This window comes from Leptodactylus fuscus, chromosome 2, assembly GCF_031893055.1.
Source record: "Leptodactylus fuscus isolate aLepFus1 chromosome 2, aLepFus1.hap2, whole genome shotgun sequence".
Classification (NCBI taxonomy): Eukaryota; Metazoa; Chordata; class Amphibia; order Anura; family Leptodactylidae; genus Leptodactylus; species Leptodactylus fuscus.
In genome coordinates, this window is record NC_134266.1 from 8,618,519 (window position 1) to 8,643,847 (window position 25,329).

The 25,329-nt window shown below is 46.7% G+C and overlaps 2 protein-coding genes across 2 annotated transcripts; both read left to right on the forward strand.

The window, feature by feature from the left end:
• Positions 1-1,908: 1,908 nt before the first annotated feature.
• On the forward strand, positions 1,909-4,283 carry LOC142193541 (leucine-rich repeats and immunoglobulin-like domains protein 1). Its single transcript, XM_075262513.1, has 5 exons — positions 1,909-1,950; positions 2,515-2,847; positions 2,962-3,225; positions 4,055-4,122; positions 4,227-4,283. The coding sequence occupies exons 1-5, from the start codon at positions 1,914-1,916 to the stop codon at positions 4,281-4,283; spliced, it is 759 nt and encodes a 252-aa protein (XP_075118614.1). The 5' UTR covers positions 1,909-1,913.
• Positions 4,284-11,127: 6,844 nt separating this feature from the next.
• Positions 11,128-19,041, forward strand: LOC142193543 (uncharacterized). The gene is made up of 6 exons (XM_075262514.1): positions 11,128-11,163; positions 12,497-12,557; positions 14,818-15,150; positions 15,265-15,528; positions 16,988-17,063; positions 19,011-19,041. Exons 2-6 carry the CDS (start codon positions 12,497-12,499, stop codon positions 19,039-19,041), a joined length of 765 nt encoding a protein of 254 aa, XP_075118615.1. The 5' UTR covers positions 11,128-11,163.
• Positions 19,042-25,329: the final 6,288 nt, after the last annotated feature.

Consider the following 25,329-nt stretch of genomic DNA (forward strand, 5'->3'; position numbering starts at 1 on the left):
CAGATTCATGTCCCCCCTCCATCTCTGCCCTCAGATTCATGTCCCCCATCTCTGCCCCAGATTCATGTCCCTCCATCTCTGCCCCAGATTCATGTCCCCCATCTCTGCCCCCAGATTCATGTCCTCTCCATCTCTGCCCCCAGATTCATGTCCTCTCCATCTCTGCCCCCAGATTCATGTCCCCACATCTCTGCCCCCAGTGTCATGCTGTCCTCTCCATCTCTGCCCCCAGTGTCATGCCGTCCTCTCCATCTCTGCCCCCAGTGTCATGCTGTCCTCTCCATCTCTGCCCCCAGTGTCATGCCGTCCTCTCCTTCATCTGCCCCCAGTTTCACGTTCCACCTCCGCATTACACTTACCTTCTCCTCCGCTCCCTCGCAGCTCTCAGCACGCCTCTCTCACTGACACATATGCGGCTGAAGCGAGGAGCTGACCTGTGTCAGCTCCTCGCTTCGCCGCTGCCGCCGGCTACTGGCTTGTAGACGCGATCATCACTTCGCGCGCCGCACATTTTGTCCCTCTTTCGGTTCTTCAAAAGTTGGGAGGTATGCAGTATGGGACATAATACTGTATGCAGGGGCCACTATGGGGCATAATACTGTGTGCAGGGGCCACCATGGGACATAATACTGTGTGCAGGGGACACTATGGGACATAATACTGTGTACAGGGGCCACTATGGGACATAATACTATATACAGGGGCCATTATGGGGGATAATACAGTGTGCAGGGGCCACTATGGAGCATAATACTGTGTGCAGGGGACACTATGGGGCATAATACTGTGTGCAGGGGCCACTATGGGACATAATACTGTATACAGGGGCCACTATGGGGCATAATACTGTGTGCAGGGGCCACTATGGGGCATAATACTGTGTGCAGGGGCCACTATGGGGGATAATAGAAAGCACAGGAATGCGCGGGGGAGGGGGGGGGCATGTCAAAAGTTCACCACGGGGGCCCGCTGTTCCTAGTTATGCCACTGCCCTGTATACTCTGCCCTGTATCCTCTCCTATATACTCTTCCACACCCTCCCTGTATATTGTGACTTATCCTCTCCTGTATCCTCTGCGGTACCCTTCCTTGTATACTCTGCCATACTCTCCCTGGTATATCTTGCCCTCCCCTCCCCTGTATACTCTTTGCTGTGGCAGATTATTTTCGTTTTCTGTATCTGATATGAATACAATAATGTAATTAAACAACAAACACAATAACGTATTAATAAATCCTGTAAAATCTTTTCCATCATCATATTTCATTAGCTGTAACTTTCTCCTGTTCCTGCCTCTACGTCTCCCTGGCAGGGCAGAGAACTTGTATTTGTTATTCAAAAATAGAAAAAGTTTTTCGCTCACCTTTATATGTAGGAATATCGACTTATAACAATGAGTTCGGGGTGCACGGCACGCTCTATTCCATGAGCGTAGCAGGATCAGATAGAAAAAGAGAATTACGCCGGCAGCTCTCCGTGGATAAAATATAACTTTTATTGACAACACATCTTAAAATGACGAAAAATAGATGCAAGTCATGAATTGAAAAAAGAAGAAAAGAATCCCCCTAAAAAACGCAGACGCGTTTCGGAACGTCTGTTCCTTCCTCAGAGCAGACGTTCCGAAACGCGTCTGCGTTTTTTAGGGGGATTCTTTTCTTCTTTTTTCAATTCATGACTTGCATCTATTTTTCGTCATTTTAAGATGTGTTGTCAATAAACGTTATATTTTATCCACGGAGAGCTGCCGGCGTAATTCTCTTTTTCTATCTGAACTTGTATTTGTTGTGTGATCTTATTGTCCTTTCATTAAGCTTACATATTATACTTCTATATTCTGACTCCGATCACTTATGTATTATGAGTTCTTATTATTTTCTGGCACAGATGACCTTTTTTGCGCAGCCGGAGGATGAAGGCGACCGAGCCCCCGAGCAGGACTTACCCAGGTAACCTCATCTTCTGCTCTGTACATAACACTATAGAGAAGGGATAGAAAATATACAACAATAACGTCCTCTCCGGTATAATAAGATTGTATTAGCTGCTCCTTGTAGTGTCTTATCTCACTGGACACATAAGAAGTGATGCTTGTTACATTGTATTGGGGGAATTTGTGTTTGTTCTGCCCTCCCATGTGACTGTTACATCTGGTTCCCATAAGGATGACTGGTATGATGAATGGAGGTGACAGAGCAGGACAGACAATCCAGTAAGTGCGGGAGTAGGATGAAGGACGGGAGCATCTGCACGGTCATGGCAATGGCACTTGTAGCTTTGAGTCCATGATGTGTGGGCTCTGCTCCGAGGCTGAGGGTCTATGTCCCCAAACTCTTGTGGTGATTTCTCAACGTTCTTGGTTGTTCGTAAAATCCTATATGCTTTACCAGTCCATGGGGCAGAACAAAGCTCCAGCAATTTGGTGTGTCGTTTTGCTGCCCTGTTCTCCAGCTTCAATGTGTGATCCGTCTTATCCATTATTAACCCGTCATCCTCCTCTTATGTCTCCACAGGTGTCCTCATCCTCCTGACCGCACTATCACTCCCATCAGGCGCAGTCTATGTGCGGAGAGGATCAGACATCACTGACTGCAGCATGAAATGTCCTCATACACAAAGTGTCCTCACACTGTACAGAGTCTGTGGGGATGATGAGCGTCCCCTACTGGAGCTGTGGTGTGATAGTAAATATAATACCACATATTATCAGCCCAGACTGCACCTGAACACAAGCAGCGGGTGCTGGACCCTGACAGATGCCGGGAAGAACGACTCCTGTGTGTATAATACTGTGTATCACAGTAATGGAGGAAATTCCCGGCGCTCCATACACATCACTGTACTAGGTAAGAGCTGATGATACTGACAGCAGAGCTAGCACTCTATCCCCAGCCCCAGGATTCATGTCCATACTGATGTCACATGACTGATGGTGACCGATCTTCTCCTGATACTTCCAGATCCAGTTTTCGCCTCCAACATCACCAGTAACTCCAGCCGGCTGGGTCAGGACATTGCTGTGAGCGTCCAGTTCTCTGGAGAGGAGGCGGCTGTGACCTGGGAGGTGGACGGGGGGCCTGTCCCTGACCGATACCGGCTGATAGATGACAATAGGACCATGATCATCCCAAGTGTCCAGATAGACGATGCCGGGAGGAGACTCCATGTCCGTATCACAAACCCAATCAGTGAGGAGACCCGAGAATACCAGCTGGAGATTACAGGTAAGAGGGGTATTACTGGGGTATTATACACACCTCACACCTTCTATATCCCATGTACTGGAGATTACAGGTAAGAGGGGTATTACTGGGGTATTATACACCCCTCACACCTTCTATACCCCATGTACTGTAAATTACAGGTAAAAGGGGTATTATACACACCTCACACCTTCTATACCCCATGTACTGGAGATTACAGGTAAGAGGGGTATTACTGGGGTATTATACACCCCTCACACCTTCAACACCCCATGTACTGGAGATTACAGGTAAGAGGGGTATTACTGAGGTAATATACACTCCTCACACCTTCTATACCCCATGTACTGTAAATTACAGGTAAGAGGGGTATTATACACACCTCACACCTTCTATACCCCGTGTACTGGAGATTACAGGTAAGAGGGGTATTACTGGGGTATTATACACACCTCACACCTTCTATACCTTATGTACTGAAGATTACAGGTAAGAGGGGTATTATACACACCTTACTCCTGACCGCTGCCCCCTAGAACTTTTATTATGACAGCATCCTGGAAAAACCTTCATCTTTTGTCCCCAAACCTGACCTTTTGCCCTAGTAGCATCAGGATTCAGTTTGGGCGCTGTAGATGAAGTTTTTTCCTGGATGCTGTTAATGTTAGTTATGTGTTTATGTACCAACATGTAATTATACTGTGGGAGGGGGCTTAGTAATAGGACATTTTCTTGATTGCGGTCCCCGGTCAGTTTACGAAATATAGTTGAGTACCCCTGTGCTAAAGATGGGGTCACTGACTTCTTCAGGCCTTGCTCTCTTTGGCATGTGATTTTTGTCTTCTGACAGCTCCTCACAGATCTCGGGTTCTTCTCGTTGCTTCTCTGCTTGTGGTTCTCTCTGTTGGGATCTCTCTGGTAAGTTCTGATTTTGTGGGGGATCTAAATATAAGGAAAACTCCATGATAGATAACTCTGGGAGACGTGTGATCTACTCGATCTGTAATCTGTTATCTTATTAGTACTGGAAGCTGAAGAAGCCACAGCCTAACAATAAGGATAACACTGCGGGAAAATAATGAACCACAAGACATCCCCTGAGGAGTTGAACATTGAGGTTCATTCAGGACTTTACTGTGACGTATAGGAAAAAACTGTGTAATAGATTGTGTTTCACCAGTTTTACAGATCTCCTCGGCCATCGTCAAGTGTCCTGCAGAGTATCCTGGAGAAAAGACGGAGGTGATTTATGTGGTGCACACAGTGGCGGGTGTATAATATTCTGTGGCTCCAGAACATGGAGTGTAATTGTATAGAACTGAATCGGAATAGGCTGATTTATATAGAAATATAAAAGCTAAGGCAGCCATGGGGGGTGACATGGCTGCCTGGCTCCGGTGTTGGGTAAACTGGAAGTGCAAAATTCTGTTTTCTGTCCACAGTGGATGATCCATTGGCTTTAGGGTGCCTTCACATGGAGTTACGCTCCGTGCTTTTTGTCCATTTTACACGTGTAAAATGTAGTTAGCCATTGAGTTCAATGGCTTTTTTTTTAACGCGCGTCTTTTTGCGCGCGCAAAAAGACGTGCATTAAAAAAAAGCCATTGAACTCAATGGCTAACTACATTTCACACGTGTAAAATTGACAAAAAGCACGGAGCGTAACTCCATGTGAAGGTACCCTTAGAGGAGAACATCACCCTGGTTGTTTTGGTCTTTATCCACAATGGAACGCTCTGCATTGCTGATTTCAACCTCTGCTGACACCTGGACAGTTGTGTTAGTCGTGTATATGTCTGCTTGTGTGTCTACATATCTATCTATCTATCTATCTATCTATCTATCTATCTATCTATCTATCTATCATATATATGTGTGTATATGTATCTGTGTGGGTCTTTATATATGTATAATTCGCATTGCATATTGAGTTACAGCTTCAGTAACATAATTCAGCAGAGGTAAAGACTAGACCAGAGCCCGCCGTGCAGAGTTGTCCTGTAACATGGATTAGAACATAACTTAATATGTGATATTGTTCTTCATAGGTTGTGATGTTTAGTGTGTTTGTTACCGGCAATGTATGAAACGATTTGTCATTTCACACATTGCCTAGGCATTCTATACAATGCCGAATGAGAAGCCGGCAAAGTATGAAATAATAGGCAAGCTACCTTCATTCTCGCTTCGCTTCTAGCATACGAAGCCGCTGCCGCGCAATACAATCGACGGTCTCTCTCTCTCTGCCTCAGGCGCTTACACTTTGTTCAGTAGCAGCATCTCCGATGATCTTTCTGTCTCACTCTCTCTCGCGCGCACTTTGCGATACCCGACAGTCCTCTCTGCTCAGGTGTTTTAGTTCGGTCGGTTTTGTTTGTGAAGGAAAATGTGGGAACGGGAGGAGGAGGAGGAGCAAGCTGGAGGGTCAGAGAAAGACATGAAACAACAATTCGACGAGTGGCAGTGGCCAAGGATTTGTGAAATGTATGTGTAAAACAAAGTGCCCAAACTTGAGACGTCTTTGCATGAAAAATGCCATGAAATGTAATTCAAAATGTCATTCAAGCCGACCATGGTGCAACAAGTAGGTTCATTTCAATTTCTTGGTTTTTTTGGTGGAAAGTTTAGTTTCCCTTAATAAGAAAGGCAACAATTTGGCCCTTAATAAATTTTTGGTTTTGTACAACTTTCATTGTCATTTGAAGAAATGTTTTTGGAAATGGCTTTCTGATTCTATTTCGCCTTCTCCTACTTTGCCTAAATAGCATTCGGCATCCTATGGCATGTCTAGGCCGAGTACGTAGCGATTCTCTCATTCCATACATTGCCTAGAAATGCCGGGTATTCTATAGAACGCCTGCATTTCATACATTGCCTGTAACATGTATACGGTGCTATGATGACATTGGTACACGAGAGACGATTATGTCTCATATACCTAATTCTGAGCACCTTATTGATGTGGTTAATGCTTTCCTTCTGTCTATCCGGTGACAGGGACGTAACCTCAGGGGCTGAAAGCAAAGAATTCACCAAGGAATATAATCCTGCCACAGCCCAAGTGTTACATGCGTGTGCCCCATAAGTGGCAACCAACTGCTCAGAACGAGGAGATTTTATACTTTGCTTAGATGATGGTCCTAAGTATTATCTGATTGTGGAAACTTATTCTCAGGATTGTATTTCCCATCAGCCTTTACATTATTGGTTTGGTACTTTCTTTATGCAACCTTATTGAACAAGCAGCCATATTCTTTTCTTTGATACAGAGGTTTTTACTCAGTTACATGAGGAACCAATACAGTAGATTCACAAGAGGGTCCGAAAAGAGGAGGAGAAGATGTTGGTATGAAAAATGGGATTTATTCAATAGGCCGTTGTATCAATCCCATTACTGTAATGTGTATGTCTCGTGTAAGTGACGATGGTGGACAACTGTTATGTAAAAGGTTCAATCATGTCGATTTGCTGATGTTATAGTTCTGGGACTTGTAGTACCTTGCACTAGTTATACAGCTGCTAATGGTAGTGATGAGTGTGTGTATCTGTTGTTGTAAAGGGGAATCATCGCACTATATATACGACCCCATACATATATATTCAGCCTCTATTGTTAATGAAGACTGTGTTTGTTTTTTATGTTTTTTTACATATATGCACACAAACTGAGGGGAAGAAGAGCAGACCAGTCCTATCCTCCATGTCGACACAGGAGGTGGAGTTGAAGGCAGAAGGTACTGTAGGATGGTGCAGGCACCGGACCCCCTTTAGGGAGGGGACTGGCTGGTATAGTTGGTATAACGTCCCTGTTTCCTCCCCTCCCCCTCCTGTTTTCTTATCCCCTGGTATGTCTCCTCAGTGCTGCTAATAAAGTTGGCTCAATAAAGGTTTCTTCCAGCATCATCCAACCCCCCAGGTTTAGGGGCATTACCAGTCTTGGTACGTTCCTCCCCTTTATAGTCCGCTGTGACGGCAGCCATAGTCGTTTCGGCTGCCATCATTATTAGTGTTTTCTGCCCTTTTAACAGAGATCTTGTTCCTATTTAAAATAAATACCGTATATACTCGAGTATAAGCCGACCCGAATATAAGCCGAGGCCCCTAATTTTACCACAAAAAACTGGGAAAACTTATTGATTCGAGTATAAGCCGAGGGGGGAAATGCAGCAGCTACTGGAAAATATCAAAAATTAAAATGGTCAGAGTTTTTGGGTCCTGGGGATGGGGAGGGGGTGTTTTGGTTGTCTATCTGCCCCTTCCCCCTGGGCTGCCCCTGGGCTTAAACCTCCAGTTTGTGTTAATTTTGTTGAAGTTATGCATTGACGTCAGAATTAATAAAAGCTGTGGCCGACCTACCGCCCACATAAAACATTAAATTTGTGTCTGTTCCTTAATTTTGGGAAAGGGGGGGAATTTAGTCTTTAAGTTCCATGCATATATATCCAGACAGTCTCTAGGGACTGTGGGTGCGGTGATGTGAGGGGTCTGGGCTTACTAACACCTCCTGATGGCTACATCCTATAGACCAGAGGTCCCAACCACCAGGCCACAGCCCAATACTGGGTCATGAATCACCTAGTACTGGGCCGCAGGTTCCCTCAGACAATCTTCCCCGTGCTATGCAATGTACTGTTATTGTATTTACAGAGTAGTGATGGGGTGGCAGGGCCTCGTCTTGCACAAGGCTAGTGCACATTTTCTATTTTCTTCCCAGTGGTACCATAGAATATGAGTCAAAGTTTGGGAGGAAAGTAGAAGATATGCACAAGTTGTGTGCAGGAGGAGTCCCCGCCGCACCATCACTGCTATGTAAGTGCACTATAACTTGGTGGCATAAGTGCCATGATAGCAGCTGTAGTGGGTATCACAGGGCCCTGGACCTCAGGGGCCCTGATGTTTTTTTTTTTTTTTTTATAGGCCATTACCTGCTGCAGTAACCCCAGCAGATTACAGGCCCTATTTACTTACTGATCCGGACACACATAAGCACACCTCCCAACTGTCCCGATTTCCGCGGGACATTCACGATTTCGGTGACGTGTCCCGCGGTCCCGGTTGGAGGGAGGCATGTCCCAATTTAAACTCTGAGTTGAATACATACGCGACTAAAGCAAGGAGCTGTCACAGCTCAGCACCTTGCTTTGCCGCTGCATTCTGGCTAGTGGCTGTGTATACGCGATGTGATGATGTCACATCGCGCCTACAACAGTATTAGCGAGACTGCGGAGAGAGCGGCGGGGGAGCGAGGAAAAGGTGAGTTTAATGTATGTACACACTGAGGTGGAACATGAAACTGGGGCAGATGAAGGAGAGGATGGCATGACACTGGGGGCAGAGATGGCGGGGACATAAATCTGGGGGCAGAGATGGTGGACATGAATCTGGGGGTAGAGATGAGGGACATGAATCTGGGGGCAGAGATGGAGGGGACATGAATCTGGGGGCAGAGATGGGGGACATGAATCTGGGGGAAGAGATGGGGGACATGAATCTGGGGGAAGAGATGGGGGGACATGAATCTGGGGGCAGAGATGGGGGACATGAAACTGGGGGCAGAGATGTGGGGACATGAATCTGGGGGCAGAGATGGGGGGGACATGAATCTGGGGGCAGAGATGGGGGGGACATGAATCTGGGGGCAGAGTTGGAGGGGGAACATGAAACTGGGGGAGAGATAGAGGGGGGACATATAATTTACGAGTGACTGTAGGAGGATTTTACTGTGTGGGAGCACGTGAAAAATGAATGAGAATGGGCGGAGTCAACATAAAAGTGGGCGGAGCCAAATTTGCCGCGGTGTGCGCAGCGCGCCACACATTTTGTCCCTCTTTCTACTTTTCAAAAGTTGGGAGGTATGCATAAGCTGAGAAGAGAAGATATACTAGGAGTCCATAGCTGCTGAGGAACAGAAGAAGAAAGAAGGAAGACTTCATAGTCATAATCATTAGTTTTCTGTGCGGAGTGTCTTCGCTTGGTCTGATGTAGATTATACAGCCTGGTCGTGGTTGGAAGGAAGGACCTGCGATAGCTCCTTCTCACACTTGCGGTGAAGCAGACGGTCACTTACAGTGCTGCCAAGTCCCATCAGGGTCCCATACATGGGGTGGGATTTGTTCTCACGCATGGAGGTCACCATGGACAGTATCCTTCTGTCACCCACCACCTGTACTGGGTCCAGGGGGCTCCCCAGGACAGAGCTGGCCCTTCTGATCAGCCGGTCAAGTCTATTTCTGTCCCTGGTTGATATACTGCTGCCCCAGCAGGCCACACCGAAAAAGATGGCTGAGGCAACCAAAGAGTTGAAGAAGGCCCTAAGAAGTGGCCCCTGGACTCCGAAGGCCCTCAGCCTCCTGAGCAGGTAGAGTCTGCTGTGACCCTTTCTGTGCAGCGCCTCCAGGTGATCAGCCCAGTCTAGTTTATTATTGAGGATCACGCCCAGGTACTTATAGGTCCTGACTATCTCAATACATGTCCCTTGGATCTCCAGCGGGGTCGGAGCTCCTCTCCGTTTACTAAAGTCCATCACCATCTCCTTGGTCTTCCCAGCATTAATCCTGAGCTGGTTCTGCTGGCACCATTCAACAAAGTCCCGGTTTAAGTCTCTGTATTCTCTATGGTCACCACCAGTGATAAGGCCGACTATAGGAGAGTCATCGGAGGACTTCTGTAAGTAACAGCTGGAGGAGTTGTGCCTAAAGTCAGCAGTGTACAGTGTGAAGAGAAATGGGGCAAGAACTAGACCTTGTGGTGCCCCCGTACTACAGATCACAGTGTCAGACACACAGTCCTGGGCTCTCACATACTGAGGGCGGGTTGTCAGGTAGTCTAAGATCCAGTAGGACAGGTGATGGAACATTACAGTATACTGCAGGGGTCAGCAACCTTTGGCTCTCCAGCTGCTGTGAAACTACAACTCCCAACATGCTCCATTCACTTCCATAGGTGTTCCAAGAACAGCCGAGTAAGTATGCATGCTGGGAGTTGTAGTTTTACAATAGCTAGAGTGTTGAAAGGTTGCCTGCCCCTGTTATGCTGTGTGGAGGGGCTGCTATGGGACATTATATAGTGAGAAGTGGCCACTATGGGACATTATAGTGTGTGTAAGTGGGGTGTTATACTGTGTGGGAGCAAGGAAAAGGGGCGCTATGTTTTGGGGACGCCATATCAAAAGTTTGCTGGGAGGCAACAGAACATTAAATGGTATGTGGGGGAGGGGGACTATCATCTATTAGGGGGCATTCTCCCAGCTCATCTCTCCTTCTCGCCCTATAACCGGCACTAGTGACCCCATTCCATCACACCTCGTACGGTCTCTCCCTGGTTGTCACCCGTCTATTCCCTCTGGTATTTTTGTCCTCTCTTTTATGCTGTCATTTCCTTCCTTCCTGTTTATATTGAGTACAAAAAACAACATGGTGGTATCGTATAATCGCACTCAAGTTATAGGCACGGTATACAGGTTATTGCTCCTCTTCACTTCTTGCTGTTGAGGTTCCTCAGACAAAATTCTACCTTGTGGCACAGGGGGAAAGGTAAGCATAAGATATATCTAGAGGTGAGTGTTCGGTAAGTGTACCTCTAGTCTTATCTTATGCTCACCTCTCCCCCATGTCACATAGTTTCAGTTCAGTTCATGGTTCGGTAACCTGACGCGGTTACAGAGAGGCCCAGGCACGGCCGCCATACATTCATATGCAGCATCTTTTGAATCTGGAGAACATTGTATGTCACTAATAAAATTGCTTGAGGAAGTGAAGCAAGATTACAAGAGAAGGTGAGCAGGTCGGCGGCCGCACCTCCACCTGAGGGTGTTACCTGAGTAAGAGTAGAGCACATTCAGTCATACACGTATAGTGGGAGCGGCGTCTATTGGATACTCGTGTATGTGCGGGTGGGGTTAGTAATACAAATGTAAGAGCGGGTAACAGGTATTATAGACATCGTGTCTGCAGCGTGCAGGTTGGTGTATACTCTGCTGTATCCTCTCCTATATACTCTGCTGTATCCTCTGCAGTACCCCCCCTGTATACTCTGCCGTACGCTCTCCTGTATACTCTGCCGTATCCTCCCCTTGTATATTCTGCTTAGGTCTCGTTCACATCTGCGTTCTCCTCTCCGTACTGCAGGTTTCCGTTTCTTGCATAAAACAGAGCAGGAGACGGAAACCTGCAGGACTCTTTCATTTGAATGTGTGAGAAATCTGTCCGGCCGTGAGCGGCGGTGACCGTTTTATGCTCTCTGCCGCGAAACCGGGTTTTTTAATCCGGACACAGAGTCGGACATGCAGTACTCTGTGTCCGGATTTTAAAAAAACGGTTTCGCGGCGGAGAGCATAAAACGCTCACCGCTGCTCATGGCCGGACCCGATCTGTGCTTTCCGTCTTCTTCCACGCAGAAGACGGAAAGCACAGAACGGAGTGCTGAACGCAGGTGTGAACCTAGCGTTAGTGTGTGCATCAGCCTGTTTTAAAGTCTCAAACTGAATTCAAACAGATTGATGGCATACTGATGTGTGAACCAAGCATTATATGGTTGAGTTCATCTTTGCACAGCGCCTGTTATCCTCACAATGTTCTGTGCACTGCGCCAGATCATCTCTCTGGTGCGATGGATTATTTTTATTTTGTGCATATCTGAGATCTTTATAAAAGTTATTAAAATTATTCCTGATTGACTGAAAACCTGCAAAAGAAGAAACACAATTATTTATTTATTTATTAAATCTCGCTTAGGGCTCGTTCACATCTGCGCCCGGTCTCCATTCTGCAGGTTTCCGTTTCCTGCACAAAACAGGGGCAGGAGATGGAAACCTGCAGGGCTCTTTCATTTGAATGGGTTTGAAAGATGTACAGCCGTGAGTGGCAGTGAGCGTTTTATGCTCTCCACCGCGAAACCGGTTTTTAAAATCGGACACAGAGTCGGACATGCAGTACTCTGTGTCTGATTTAAAAAAAAACGGTTTCGCGGTGGAGAGCATAACACGCTCACCACCGCTCACGGCCGGACCCGGTCTGACAGCTTTCCGTCTTCTGCATGCAGAAGATGTTAACCTTAGAACGGAGATCGAACGCTAGTGTGAACCCAGCGTAAATGTCACAAGGTTTTCCCTTTTCCATCACCGTATTTCAAGAAACATATCCTTTGATTTTCCTGCTTACCTAGGGGGGCTTTGTGTTATTTTATTTAACGTTTATTACAGTTTTTGTGAAAGGAAAAAAACAAACAAACATTACATTCTGACTCCGATCACTTACGTGTTGTGAATTTTTATTGCTATTATTTTCTGGCACAGATGACTTTTTTGCGCAGCCGGAGGATGAAGGCGACCGAGCCCCCGAGCAGGACTTACCCAGGTAACTTCATCTTCTGCTCTGTACATAACACTATAGAGAAGGGATAGAAAATATACAACAATAATGTCATCTCTGGTAGGATAAGATCTGTATTAGCTGCTCCTCGTAGTGTCTTATCTCATTGTAGATCCTGGTTCAAAGTTCACAACTGTGAGCATGAATATTCTCCTTGTTCCCTTGTATTGGGGTAATTTGTGTTTGTTCTGCCCTCCCTGCCGCCTGCTGTCCTAGTGTTATGCAGAATACAGGACTGTTCAGGAATGACTGGTATATATATATATATATACAGATCACCAGGGTTTCAGATATACAGGTGGTACGGAAAGTATTTAAAGGAAGACCCCTTTAAATCTTTCACTCTTTGTTTCATTGCAGCCATTTGCTAAAATCAAAAAAAGTTCTTTTTATTTCTCATTAATAGACACTCAGCCACATATTGACAGAAAAAAAAAAACTGAAATGTAGATATTTTTGCAAATTTATTAAAAAAAGAAAAGCTGAAATCTCCCCCGGTCTTAAGTATTCGGAGCCTTTGCTGTGAAACTCATATATAACTCACATGCTGTCCATTTCCTTCTGATCCTCCTTGAGATGCTTCTTCTCCTTCATTGGACTCCGGCTGTGTTTAATTAAACTGATTGGACTTGATTAGTAAAGGCGCAGACCTGTCTATATAAGACCTCACAGCTCACAGCGCAGGTCACAGCAAAGGAGAATCAGGAGGTCAAAGGAACTGCCCAAGGAGCTCAGAGACAGGATTGTGGCAAGACACAGATCTGGCCAAGGGTATAAAAGAATTTCTGCAGCACTCAAGGTTCCTAAAAGCACAGCGGCCTCCATGTTCCTTACATGGAAGAAGTTTGGGACGACCAGAACTCTTCCTAGACCTGGCCGTCCACCCAAACTGAGCAATCATGGGAGAAGAGCCTTGGTGAGAGAGGTAAAGAAGAAACCAAAGATGACTGTGGCCGAGCTCCAGAGATACAGTATGGAGATGGGAGAGAGTCCCACAAAGTCACTATCACTGCGGCCTCCACCAGTTGGGGCTTTATGGCAGAGGGGTCCGAAGGAAACCGCTCCTCAGTGCAAGACATAGGAAAGCCAAAAGACAGAAGAAGAACTCCCAGACTATGAGAAATAAGATTCTCTGGTCTGATGAGACAAAGATTGAACTTTTTGGTGTTAATTCTAAGTGGTATGTGCGGAGAAAACCAGGCCCTGCTCATCACCTGCCCAATACAACCCAAGAGTGAGACATGGCGGTGGCAGCATCAGGCTATGGGACAGGGACAGGACGACTGGTTGTAATGGAAGGAAAGATGAATGTGGCCAAGTACAGAGATCTCCTGGAAGAAAACCTCTCCCAGAGCGCTCTGGACCTCAGACTGGGCCGAAGGTTCACCTTCTAACAAGACGATGACCCTCAGCACACAGCTAAAATAACAAAGGAGCCGCTTCAGAACAACTCTGTGACCATTCCTGACTGGCCCAGCCGGAGCCCCGACCTCAACCCAATGGAGCATCTCTGGAGAGACCTGAAAATGGCTCCACCAACATTCACCATCCAACCTGACGGAACTGGAGAAGATCTGCAAAGAAGAATGGCCGAGGATCCCCAAATCTTGTTACATCAAGAAGACTCCGGGCTGTACTAACTCAAAAGGGGCAAATACTCAAAACTGAGCAAAGGGGCAGAATGCTTATGGCCGGGGAAGATTTCAGCTTTTCTTTTTTAGAAATTTGCAAAAATATCTACATTTCTGGGTGGGTTTTCTGTCAAGATGGGGCTGAGTGCACATTAATGAGAAATACAATGAACTTTTTTGATTTTAGCAAATGGCTGCAATGAAACAAAGAGTGAAAAATTTAAAGGGGTCTGAATACCTTCTGTACCCACTGTAATGAATGACTGGTATGATGAATGGAGGTGACGGAGCAGGACGGACAATCCAGTAAGTGCGGGAGTAGGATGAAGGACAGGAGCACCTGCACGGTCATGGCAATGGCACTTGTAAGTTTCGAGTCCATGATGTGTGAGCTCTGCTCCACTACATACTGAACGGGAGGCCGAGGGTTCATGTCCCCAAACTCATGTGGTGATTTTAGTTCTTTCTTGGTTGTCCATAAAACTTATATGTCCATGTGGCAGAACGAAGCTCCAGCAATTTGGTGTGTAGTTTTGCTGCACTGTTTTCCAGCTTCAATGTGTGATCCGTCTTATCCATTATTAACCCATCATCCTCCTCTTATGTCTCCACAGGTCTCCTCATCCTCCTGACCGCACTATCACTCTCATCAGGCGCAGACTATGTACAGAGAGGATCAGACATCACTGACTGCAGCATGAAATGTCCTCATACAGAAAGTGTCCTGGAGGTGTACAGAGTCTGTGGGGGTGATGAGAGTAATCTCCTGGAGCTGTGGTGTGATAGTATGTGGTATCGTAACCACTTAGAGTCCAGACTGCACCTGAACACAAGCAGCGGGTGCTGGACCCTGACAGATGCCGGGAAGGACGACTCCTGTGTGTATAATACTGTGTATCACAGTAATGGAGGAAGTTCCCGGCGCTCCGTACACATCACTGTACTAGGTAAGAGCTGATGATAGTGACAGCAGAGCTAGCACTCTATCCCCAGCCCCTAGATTCATGTCCATACTGATGTCACATGACTGATGGTGACCGACCTTCTCCTGATATTTCCAGATCCAGTTCTCGTCTCCAACATCACCAGTAACTCCAGCAGGCTGGGTCAGGACATTGCTGTGAGCGTCCAGTTCTCTGGAGAGGAGGCGGCTGTGACCTGGGAGGTGGACGAGGGGCCTGTCCCTGACCGATACCGGCTGATAGATGACAATAGGACCATGATCATCCCAAGTGCCTGGATAGACGATGCCAGGAGGAGACTCCATGTCCGTATCACAAACCCAGTCAGTGAGGAGACCCGAAAATACCAGCTGAAGATTACAGGTAAGAGGGGTATTACTGGGGTATTATATACACCTCACACCTACTATACCCCGTGTACTGGAGATTACAGGTAAGAGGGGTATTACTGGGGTATTATATACACCTCACACCTACTATACCCTGTGTACTGGAGATTACAGGTAAGAGGGGTATTACTGGGGTATTATACACCCCTCACACCTTCTATACCCCGTGTACTGGAGATTACAGGTAAGAGGGGTATTACTGGGGTATTATACACCCCTCACACCTTCTATACCCCGTGTACTGGAGATTACAGGTAGGAGGGGTATTACTGGGGTATTATACACCCCTCACACCTTCTATACCCCGTGTACTGGAGATTACAGGTAAGAGGGGTATTACTGGTGTATTATACACCCCTCATACCTTCTATACCCCGTGTACTGGAGATTACAGGTAAGAGGGGTATTCTACACCCCTCACACCTTCTATACCCCATGTCCTGGAGATTACAGGTAAGAGGGGTATTACTGGGGTATTATACACCCCTCACACCTTCTATACCCCATGTACTAGAGATTAGAGGTAAGAGGGGTATTACTGGGGTATTATACACCCCTCATACCTTCTATACCCCGTGTACTGGAGATTACAGGTAAGAGGGGTATTATACACCCCTCACACCTTCTATACCCCGTGTACTGGAGATTACAGGTAAGAGGGGTATTACTGGAGTATTATACACCCCTCACACCTTCTCTACCCCGTATACTGGAGATTACAGGTGAGATGGGTATTACTGGGGTATTATACACCCCTCACACTTTCTATACCCCATGTACTGAGATTACAGGTAAGAGGGGTATTATTGGGGTATTATACACCCCTCACACCTTCTATACCCCGTGTACTGGAGATTACAGGTGAGATGGGTATTACTGGGGTATTATACACACCTCACACCTTCTATACAACATGTACTGGGGATTACAGGTAAGAGGAGTATTACTGGGGTATTATAGGGGTATTATAGCTGTTTATAGCCTTCTCTGTATCATTGTGTGATGTCACCCAGTTTATAACATGATGTCATTTCTCCACATGCTGTCACGTACAGATGTAATACAGGTCAGTATTTTCCTTTCTGGACGTCTCCGTTATCACATGGTTAGCTCATGAAACTCACACACGTTATTATATAGATTGTATATTATGGAATAATCATGTCTATCTATGTAAATACACACATATATGCTAGAGATGGGGTCACTGACATCTCCAGGCCTCGCTTTCTCTGATATGTGACTTTTCTCCTCTGTCAGATCTCGGGTTCCTCTCGTTGCTCCTCCGCTTGTGGTTCTCTCTGTTGGGATTTTTCTGGTAAGTTCTGGTTCTGTGATGGATTTTCGCTTCTACATCTAAATATAAGGTAAATCCATGACAGAGAACTGAGAGATGTGCGATCTACTAGATCTGTAATCTGTTGTCTTATTAGTACCGGACGATGACTGTCAGAGAGAATGGGTGAAGGAAATGAACAACAGACGTCCCCTGAGGAGTCGATCATTGAGGTTCTGTATTACTAGGGGCTTTACTGTGACGTATAGTGCGGGGCTATGACTAATAGATAATGTGTGTCACCAGTTTTACAGATCTCTTCGGCCAAGGTACGCTGCAGAGTATCCAGGAGAGAAGACAGAGGTGATATCTGTGGTGTACACTCTGGCGGGTGTATAATGTATTGGTAGAGGTCACCGGAGTTATGAGGGCCCTGCTCTTCAAACTAGATGAAACCTAGAAGAACGCCCTCTCTGGTAGATACTGTATGTCATGTAACACATTATATGATCAGCAGATATTCTGCTCAGTTATCTTCATATTGGGCTCGGTAACGTAGAATGGGTTATACATTCGGGGTCTCTTTAAGGACAGTGAGGGTCGGTGATATCTGGTGTTGGGTCAGTGTTTAGGGACAGATACAGGGAGATAGGGTCGGATCAATTGTTTCTTTGTTTCTGACCATCTGTTTGCTCTATTCCTGGACTATTACCACCATCATCCATTGGAGGCACCATCTGTTATCCTTTCCATTCGGTCTAATGATGAGAGCCAATTTTCTGTTGTTCCTTGTTACTTACTGTTCTGATACTTGCTTTGTATTTGTCCTCTCTTGTCTTTCCTGCTGTTGCTCCATTTGGCCATTCTGTAAATCATGGGGGTATCTGCGTACCGGAAGATGCAGTGTACATGGGAAAGCAACTACTATGGGTGAAGTCCAGTGATGTCATAACTGTAGTAACCACAATCTCAGTATAGACCTAACTGTGATGTCAGCATAGACCTGGCCGTGATGTCAGAGTAGACCTGGCCGTGATCTCAGCGTAGACCTGGCTGTGATCTCAGCGTAGACCTGGCTGTGATCTCAGCGTAGACCTGGCTGTGATGTCAGCGTAGACCTGACTGTGATGTCAGCGTAGACCTGGCTGTGATGTCAGCGTAGACCTGGCTGTGATGTCAGCGTAGACCTGGCTGTGATGTCAGCGTAGACCTGGCTGTGATCTCAGCGTAGACCTGGCTGTGATCTCAGCATAGACCTGGCTGTGATCTCAGCGTAGACCTGGCTGTGATCTCAGCGTAGACCTGGCTGTGATCTCAGCGTAGACCTGGCTGTGATCTCAGCGTAGACCTGGCTGTGATCTCAGCGTAGACCTGGCTGTGATCTCAGCGTAGACCTGGCTGTGATGTCAGCGTAGACCTGGCTGTGATGTCAGTGTAGACCCAACTGTGATGTCAGCGTAGACCTGGCCGTGATGTCAGAGTAGACCTGGCTGTGATCTCAGCGTAGACCTGGCTGTGATCTCAGCGTAGACCTGGCTGTGATGTCAGTGTAGACCCAACTGTGATGTCAGGGTAGACCCGGCTGTGATGTCAGGGTAGATCCGGCTGTGATGTCAGTGTAGACCCAACTGTGATGTCAGGGTAGACCCGGCTGTGATGTGATGTCAATGTAGACCTGACTGTGATGTCAGCATAGACCTGGCTGTGATGTGATGTCAGCGTAGACCTGGCTGTGATGTCAGCATAGACCTGGCTGTGATGTGATGTCAGCGTAGACCTGGCTGTGATGTCAGCATAGACCTGGCTGCCCCCCCCCCCCCCCAGCCTGGATTGTAAAAGAAATATTTTACTTTTAGGGATTGTATCATTAGAAAGGCTATTCTTCTCTTACCTTCCTTATTCTGATCCGCCCCACCATTCCTTAGAAATATCCTCTTTCTTCTTCATGTAAATGAGTTTTCTCGCAGCTTTGGGGGCCTCCTCAGTGCTACTTGAAAACTCTCCAGCGTAGCCTCTGTCTTTTTTCCGCCTTCTCTTCGCGTGATCCTCTTCTCTGGGTCCAAAAGCGCCGACTTCGCAAGTCCATCGGCCATTTTCCTGTGGGCCGAACAGGACTGATGATCAGTGTGGATCTGATAAGGCTTTCTCAGGATATTTGTGGTGTGTTTTTTGCCTTTCAGTGAGTGCGGCCAGCTGAGGACGACGTTCTAGGTTCAATAGGATCGCAAACAGGTTAAAGAGGACCAGGAGGAGAATCTGTGTGGTTCACTGGACGGCATCTGGGCTACAAGAGGTAAATACTGCTTTACTAAATCATATAAACTCCAGCAGGCTTGGTCCGGTCCGTCCTGGTGCGGTGGACAGTTTATGGTCGTGTGTAGTCTGGTAGTTTGGAGTTGTCTCCATTTCCATGCGGTTGATGGAGCGTAGACCGCCGGAATTACTTATTCTGATGAGCCCAAAGAACTCAAATTTGTCCGTGCTGATGTCCGGCTGCCGCACGTCCTATAGTTCACAGACATGTTCAGCAGAATTATAGGCCCTCTGAAAATAATGGAGAAGGTCTCAGGAGCTGGTACAAAAAATGTGAGGGGCAGAAATCTATCAAAAGCAGGGAGTCGATAAAGTGGAAAAGTCCAGAAAATCTATCATGACCCTAGAAGACCCTAAATCCAACATAGGATATAGCGCCCATAGCAGGTAGCAGGAAAAGTCAAAGTTGTGTTTTGCATATGGGGAAGACAGGTGAGTATGATTTTTTTTGTTTTTTTTTTTTTTTGTTAATGTTTTACCTTCCCAGACTTCTGAAATTCCTCTTTGAAGGGGATGTCCAGGATAAACTGTTTTTGGCAAGGTGAAAAAAACCAGTTGCAGAAGGAGAACTTTATGTAGGTGAGGACAATGTGGATCAGGTGCCTGAAAAAGTGAAGAGTCAAATATATCTGTGCTATACAGAGACAAGTCACAGCTGGTCATGGCGGTCCAGAGGGAAGAGACGAGACATGTGAAGGATTAGTCAGAAACATCACATGTAAGTCACAAAATGTAACTGCCCTGTATTCACCTAAATGGTCTGTAGAGCTGATGTATACCACTACATGGTCACTGTGATAATATCGGTATAACTGCTTTTGAGGCCTACTTGGATATGTTCCCCCCCCCCCCCTTCGCCTTTTGCCGAACTCCCAGCTACGCCTCTGTGAGGTAGAGAAGGTTTGTGATATTTGTGGAAATGATGTGTGCGTCCTGGATATGGGGTTGATCTTCATATATCTTCTAGATGGAGCATCGTGAGCGCTAGTAATGGGGCAGGACACCATCCATGATGTGACATGAACCTTAGAAGGATTCAACGATGGCTATGAGGAGGACATCACACAAAGGATCAAAGGACCCTGAAGACTCTGCGACCGTGAAGACTCTGCGACCCTGAAGACTCGCTGGCCATGTGGACAATATGATGATGGACATATTCTTTCTTTTTGTGTTTTTGTTCTTACGTTTTTCTCTCTATGGTTAGGAGGTTTTTTCCTACTGTGCGCCCAGAACACAGGAGGTTTTTTTCATCTCCTCCATAGACTGAGAGTTAGGCCTTATGCTGGGTTCACACCAGCGTCTGGACACTGTTTTCAGGTTTCCGTCTTCTGCATGCAGAAACCTGTCTTGCCGAGTCCGGCCGTGAGCGCCGGTGAGTGTTTTGAGCTCTCCGCGGCAAAACCGTTTTTTAAAACCGGACACAGAGTACTGCATATCCGACTCTGTGTCCGGTTTAAAAAAAACGGTTTCGCCGTGGAGAGCATAAAACGCTCACTGGCGCTCACGGCCGGATGAAAGAGTCCTGCAGGTTTCCGTCTCCTGCCTCTGTTTTGTGCAGGAAACGGAAACCTACAGAACGGAGACCGGCGCAGATGTGAACGAGCCCTTATTCAGACGACGGTTCTCTCCAGCACTCACCTGCCCTATATTTATTTATTTGTTTGTTTGTCTATGGCAAAAAAAATAATTATGTACGTATTGTATCTCATTGTGGTTAATGAAGATGTATTTTATATGTTACCTGTGAGGGATGCCTTGTCTGTGCAGTCTCCCGGTGGACGCTGCTTATATGTTTTTATTTTATTTTCTGTTGTTCTGTGTCACTGCTTGTGTATATTGTTTTGTAATTATATTTTATGTGTTTTCCACTATATCTTGTGTGTTTGCAGCTTCCCTTATGTTATGTTCTCCATGGTATAACCCACTTTTTGGCTAACCCTTGGTGTGAGAAGGCTTGGTACAGCCCTGGTCTATCACAAGCCACTAGCTGGGGGCAGAGACTCCAGAGGTCTCCGGGTCTGTCCAGTGTGAGCTGCCATTGTGACTGGACCTCTGATTGAGTCCTCGGCAGCCCCTGAGGGAGAAGTAACCGCTGACAGCCATGATCTACCCAAGACAGCCCCAAGACAGGACAGACATAGCTGTCGACACCAAAGAGACAACAAGTGTGCCGGAGAGGAGTCATGCTTCTCAAGAAGCCATTACCCTATTTACATCCACGTATCTGGGCCCCTGGGACTTTGGTTTATTCAGCCCCCACACTTAACAGTGGGTGAGGCGGAGGGTCAAATATTATTTGGAGTGGAGTAAAGGCAGCATATTATCACCATACATTGGGCGTTCCACATCCCAAGCCTCGGAATAGTCAAACATGTGGTCTGTGATAGAGTGGACCCCTGTCCAACTAGAATTGCCCCAGGGAACATCTACCACCGCCATCAGGTACCATACAGGCCCCCCTCATCAGTGTCCAGCCTGGGAGGTGGGCTGGAGGAGTTTGGTTGAGAAGTACTTGGCCTACCCTGTGACATCTCCACTGCCACTACTACTCCCATCCATAGTGTATCAGGGTATAAACTACGGTCAGAGGATCGTCTGCTCCTGGACTGTCCTCATTGTCCTCCCACAATGGGTGAAGTAAGAATGGTGACCAAAATTTACAATGGTCTCTCATCTATGAGAGATTCTTACTTATTGCTTACAATATTCGTGTCACTGTCTTCATCCCTGAACCATCTAGTCCTGGGTGTCTGTACTTACGAATATTCACAAGGATTGTCCGAAAGATTTGTATGGTCTGAACCGTAAATGCTGTTATTGTACCCTGGAGTCTGTTTGGACCCCGTAGTATAATAATCAGAGGTCCCGGGAAGATGCAGAGAAGAAATACAGTCATATTCACCTCTCCTGGGTTCTGTCCCGGGTTTGGTGTGATTTTTGTTTGGCGTGTTCTGTTATGATTTTGATCACGGAGTCTCAATCACACGTATCAATGGTGACCTTAAGCTGGAGATGTCAGTGAGAAGGTCAGAAGACTCCAGGAATAGAAGAGTGGATGCCATGCAGGAGCTCAAGAAAGGTTAGTCTAAGGTTAGTCTTAAGTATTTCTTCTTCTTCTTCGGAAGATGAAGGGGGTGGGGAGAGAACGGCATGAAACTGGGGACAGAGATGGAGGGGGCCCAATGAAACTGGGGGGGCAAATGAAGGGGAGGGGGGGGACGGCATGACACTGGGGCAGATGGGGGGGGTGGAACAGCATGACACTGGGGCAAAGAAGGGGGAAATGAAACTGTGGGCAGATGAAGGGGGAGAGCGTGATGAAACTGGGGACAGAGGAAGGGTGTATATGAAACTGGGGGAGAGATGGAGGGGGGTATATAATTTACGGGTGACTGTAGGAGGATTATACTGTGTGGGAGCACATGATAAATTAATGAGAATGGGCGGAGTCAACATAAAAGTGGGTGGAGCCAAACTTGCCCCTCTTTCTACTCTTTAAAAATTGGGAGGTATGGCGTTGGTGACGCCACATTCCTGCATGACGTCACTCGCTTCATCTGCGACACAGTGTCTCGACTCCCCCGCCTCCTTTACAAGGGGGCCCACTGAGGCTCTGTCGCCCAAGGGCCCATAAAAACCTGGAGCCGGCCCTGACTGGGGCCACTAGGGGGATAATACTGTGTGCAGGGGCCACTAGGGGGATAATACTGTGTGCAGGAGCCACTATGGGGATATAATACTGTGTGCAGGGGCCACTAGGGGGATAATACTGTGTGCAGGGGCCACTATGGGGATAATACTGTGTGCAGGGGCCACTATGGGGATATAATACTGTGTGCAGGGGCCACTAGGGGGATAATACTGTGTGCAGGGGCCACTATGGGGATATAATACTGTGTGCAGGGGCCACTAGGGGGATAATACTGTGTGCAGGGGCCACTAGGGGGATAATACTGTGTGCAGGGGCCACTATGGGGATATAATACTGTGTGCAGGGGCCACTAGGGGGATAATACTGTGTGCAGGGGCCACTATGGGGATATAATACTGTGTGCAGGGGCCACTAGGGGGATAATACTGTGTGCAGGGGCCACTAGGGGGATAATACTGTGTACTGGGGCCACTATGCGGTATTGATTTCATTGGTGATGTGATGTTGTAACTACATTGCCCTCTGGTGGTTAAAAGAATTATTGGCTCATTGAAATCAGCAATTGCTGTGAGATTAATGGACAAGATCTCTGCATACCTTTATTCATTCATAATCTTTCTTTATGTATCCATCTAATAGAATATATTTCATATACATTAATAACATTTGAATGTATCATCCACCTTTGTGTCGATCCTTTGGGAAATTTATTTATGTGTACCCATGCTTTTTAATGTATTTCAATATTTATTTATTTTCTTATATTTTTCTATATATATATATATATATATATATATATATATATATATATATATATGTTGAGTGCTGTGTTTTCCTCATTCTTTGCGCTTTCTATTTGCGGTTCTTCATGGAGGTAACGGCACGAACCTGAAAGGGGTATAGGCTGTGTACATGGGGGACCATTCACTTTTTGTAGGTATTTCCCCCAGCCGTGCTATGTTTTTGCTTTTCATATACGTTGTATTCTTTAGTACCTTCTCTCTTCCTTTGTACTTGTGCCTAGTAATTCCTGACACAGACAATACACTAAAAGACTAGAGGGTATTACACAGTAATTGCATAACAGAACTTCCATGTAGCAGTAACTTGGCCTCTTTATAAGGCCAGAGCCACATGGTCCATGATCGCAGCCGGTTAGTAGCCGTAGTCGCCTGTGGCGAGACCATTACATACGTTCCAGTAGTAGCGTGCGGGTGACATGTGCTCATATCTCATCCACATGAAAAATGATCTGTGCAAAGTGACCTGCACGGAGGGTTTGTAACGCTAGGTTCACACTAGTGTTTGGCTTTCCTTCTTTCATAACATGGTGACCTGAAAGACGGAAACCCTGTCCGCTTAAAAAGCATCTACAAGCGGAAACCTGTGGACCCCATAGACTATAATGGAGTCCGCCCAGTTTCTGCCTATTTGATACTGAAACCGTAATCTTCCTTACAGGACTTCTCTCTGCTGATTTGAAGTGGAATCTGCGGCAAAGTCTCGTCCGGAGACTTCAATGCAGTCCCAATACATGAGTCCCCCTGCGAACTTCCGGTTGACGCATGTGCAATGGAAGGGCGGCAAGAAAACTTCCGGTTCCTTAGTGAATTAACCAGGGTTGGGTATGTACTTCAGGGTATGGTCCTCGGGTTACGACGAGCCTGCTGCAGAACCTCATTTTCTGAATGCTATACAGTGTATAGCATTCGGCAAATGAAGGCTGATTGTGTAGCAGGCTCGTCCTTGCTACGAGCAGGTAAGTATGCTGTTAGCAGTTGACTTTTTCTCATTGAAATGAATAGACCAGCGTTGATTGGCCAGTGGCCAGTGATTTGGCCAATCAACGCTGGTTCTGCCAGAGGCTCGTCTGAGGAGGCGGAGTCTAACATCGGACTATTCATTCCAATGAGAAAAACTCTTGCCTGCCCGTAGCAAGGACGTGCCTGCTGCAGAATCAGTGTTCATTTGCCGAATGCTATACATATATATATAGCATTTGGCAAATGAATATATATACTGTATAGCATTCAGCAAATGAGGTTCTGCAGCAGGCTCGTCGTAACCACGAAACAGTATGCCTATACCCCTGCTAGACATGGCAAACTCTCAAAACCGGAAAGAGATCTTTGACCGGAAATAGGAAGGGCGGGACATAATCCTTTGTTATTGTTGTCAAAGGGGGACTCATGTATATGGCAGAGTTATCTTCAACCATAAGGATTCCTGTATACATATGTGCCCAGCAGTGGCGTAACTACCACCATAGCAGCGGTAGCAGCTGCCACAGGGCCCGGGACATTAGGGGCCCGGTGACAGCTGCTACCGCTGCTATCATTATTCTCGGAGGTCTTTTCGGACCCCCGAGTATAATGATCGGGGCCCCCTGTTGGTGGAATACTTTCCACCAACAGGGGGCCCCGAAGCTGCAGCAACGGCTGAGACACAGGAGCTGCAGCTCTGGCTCCTGTCAGCTCTTCAGGACGCTCCCCCTCTCCCCCCCCTCCCTTTCTCTGCTGTCCTCTGCCCAC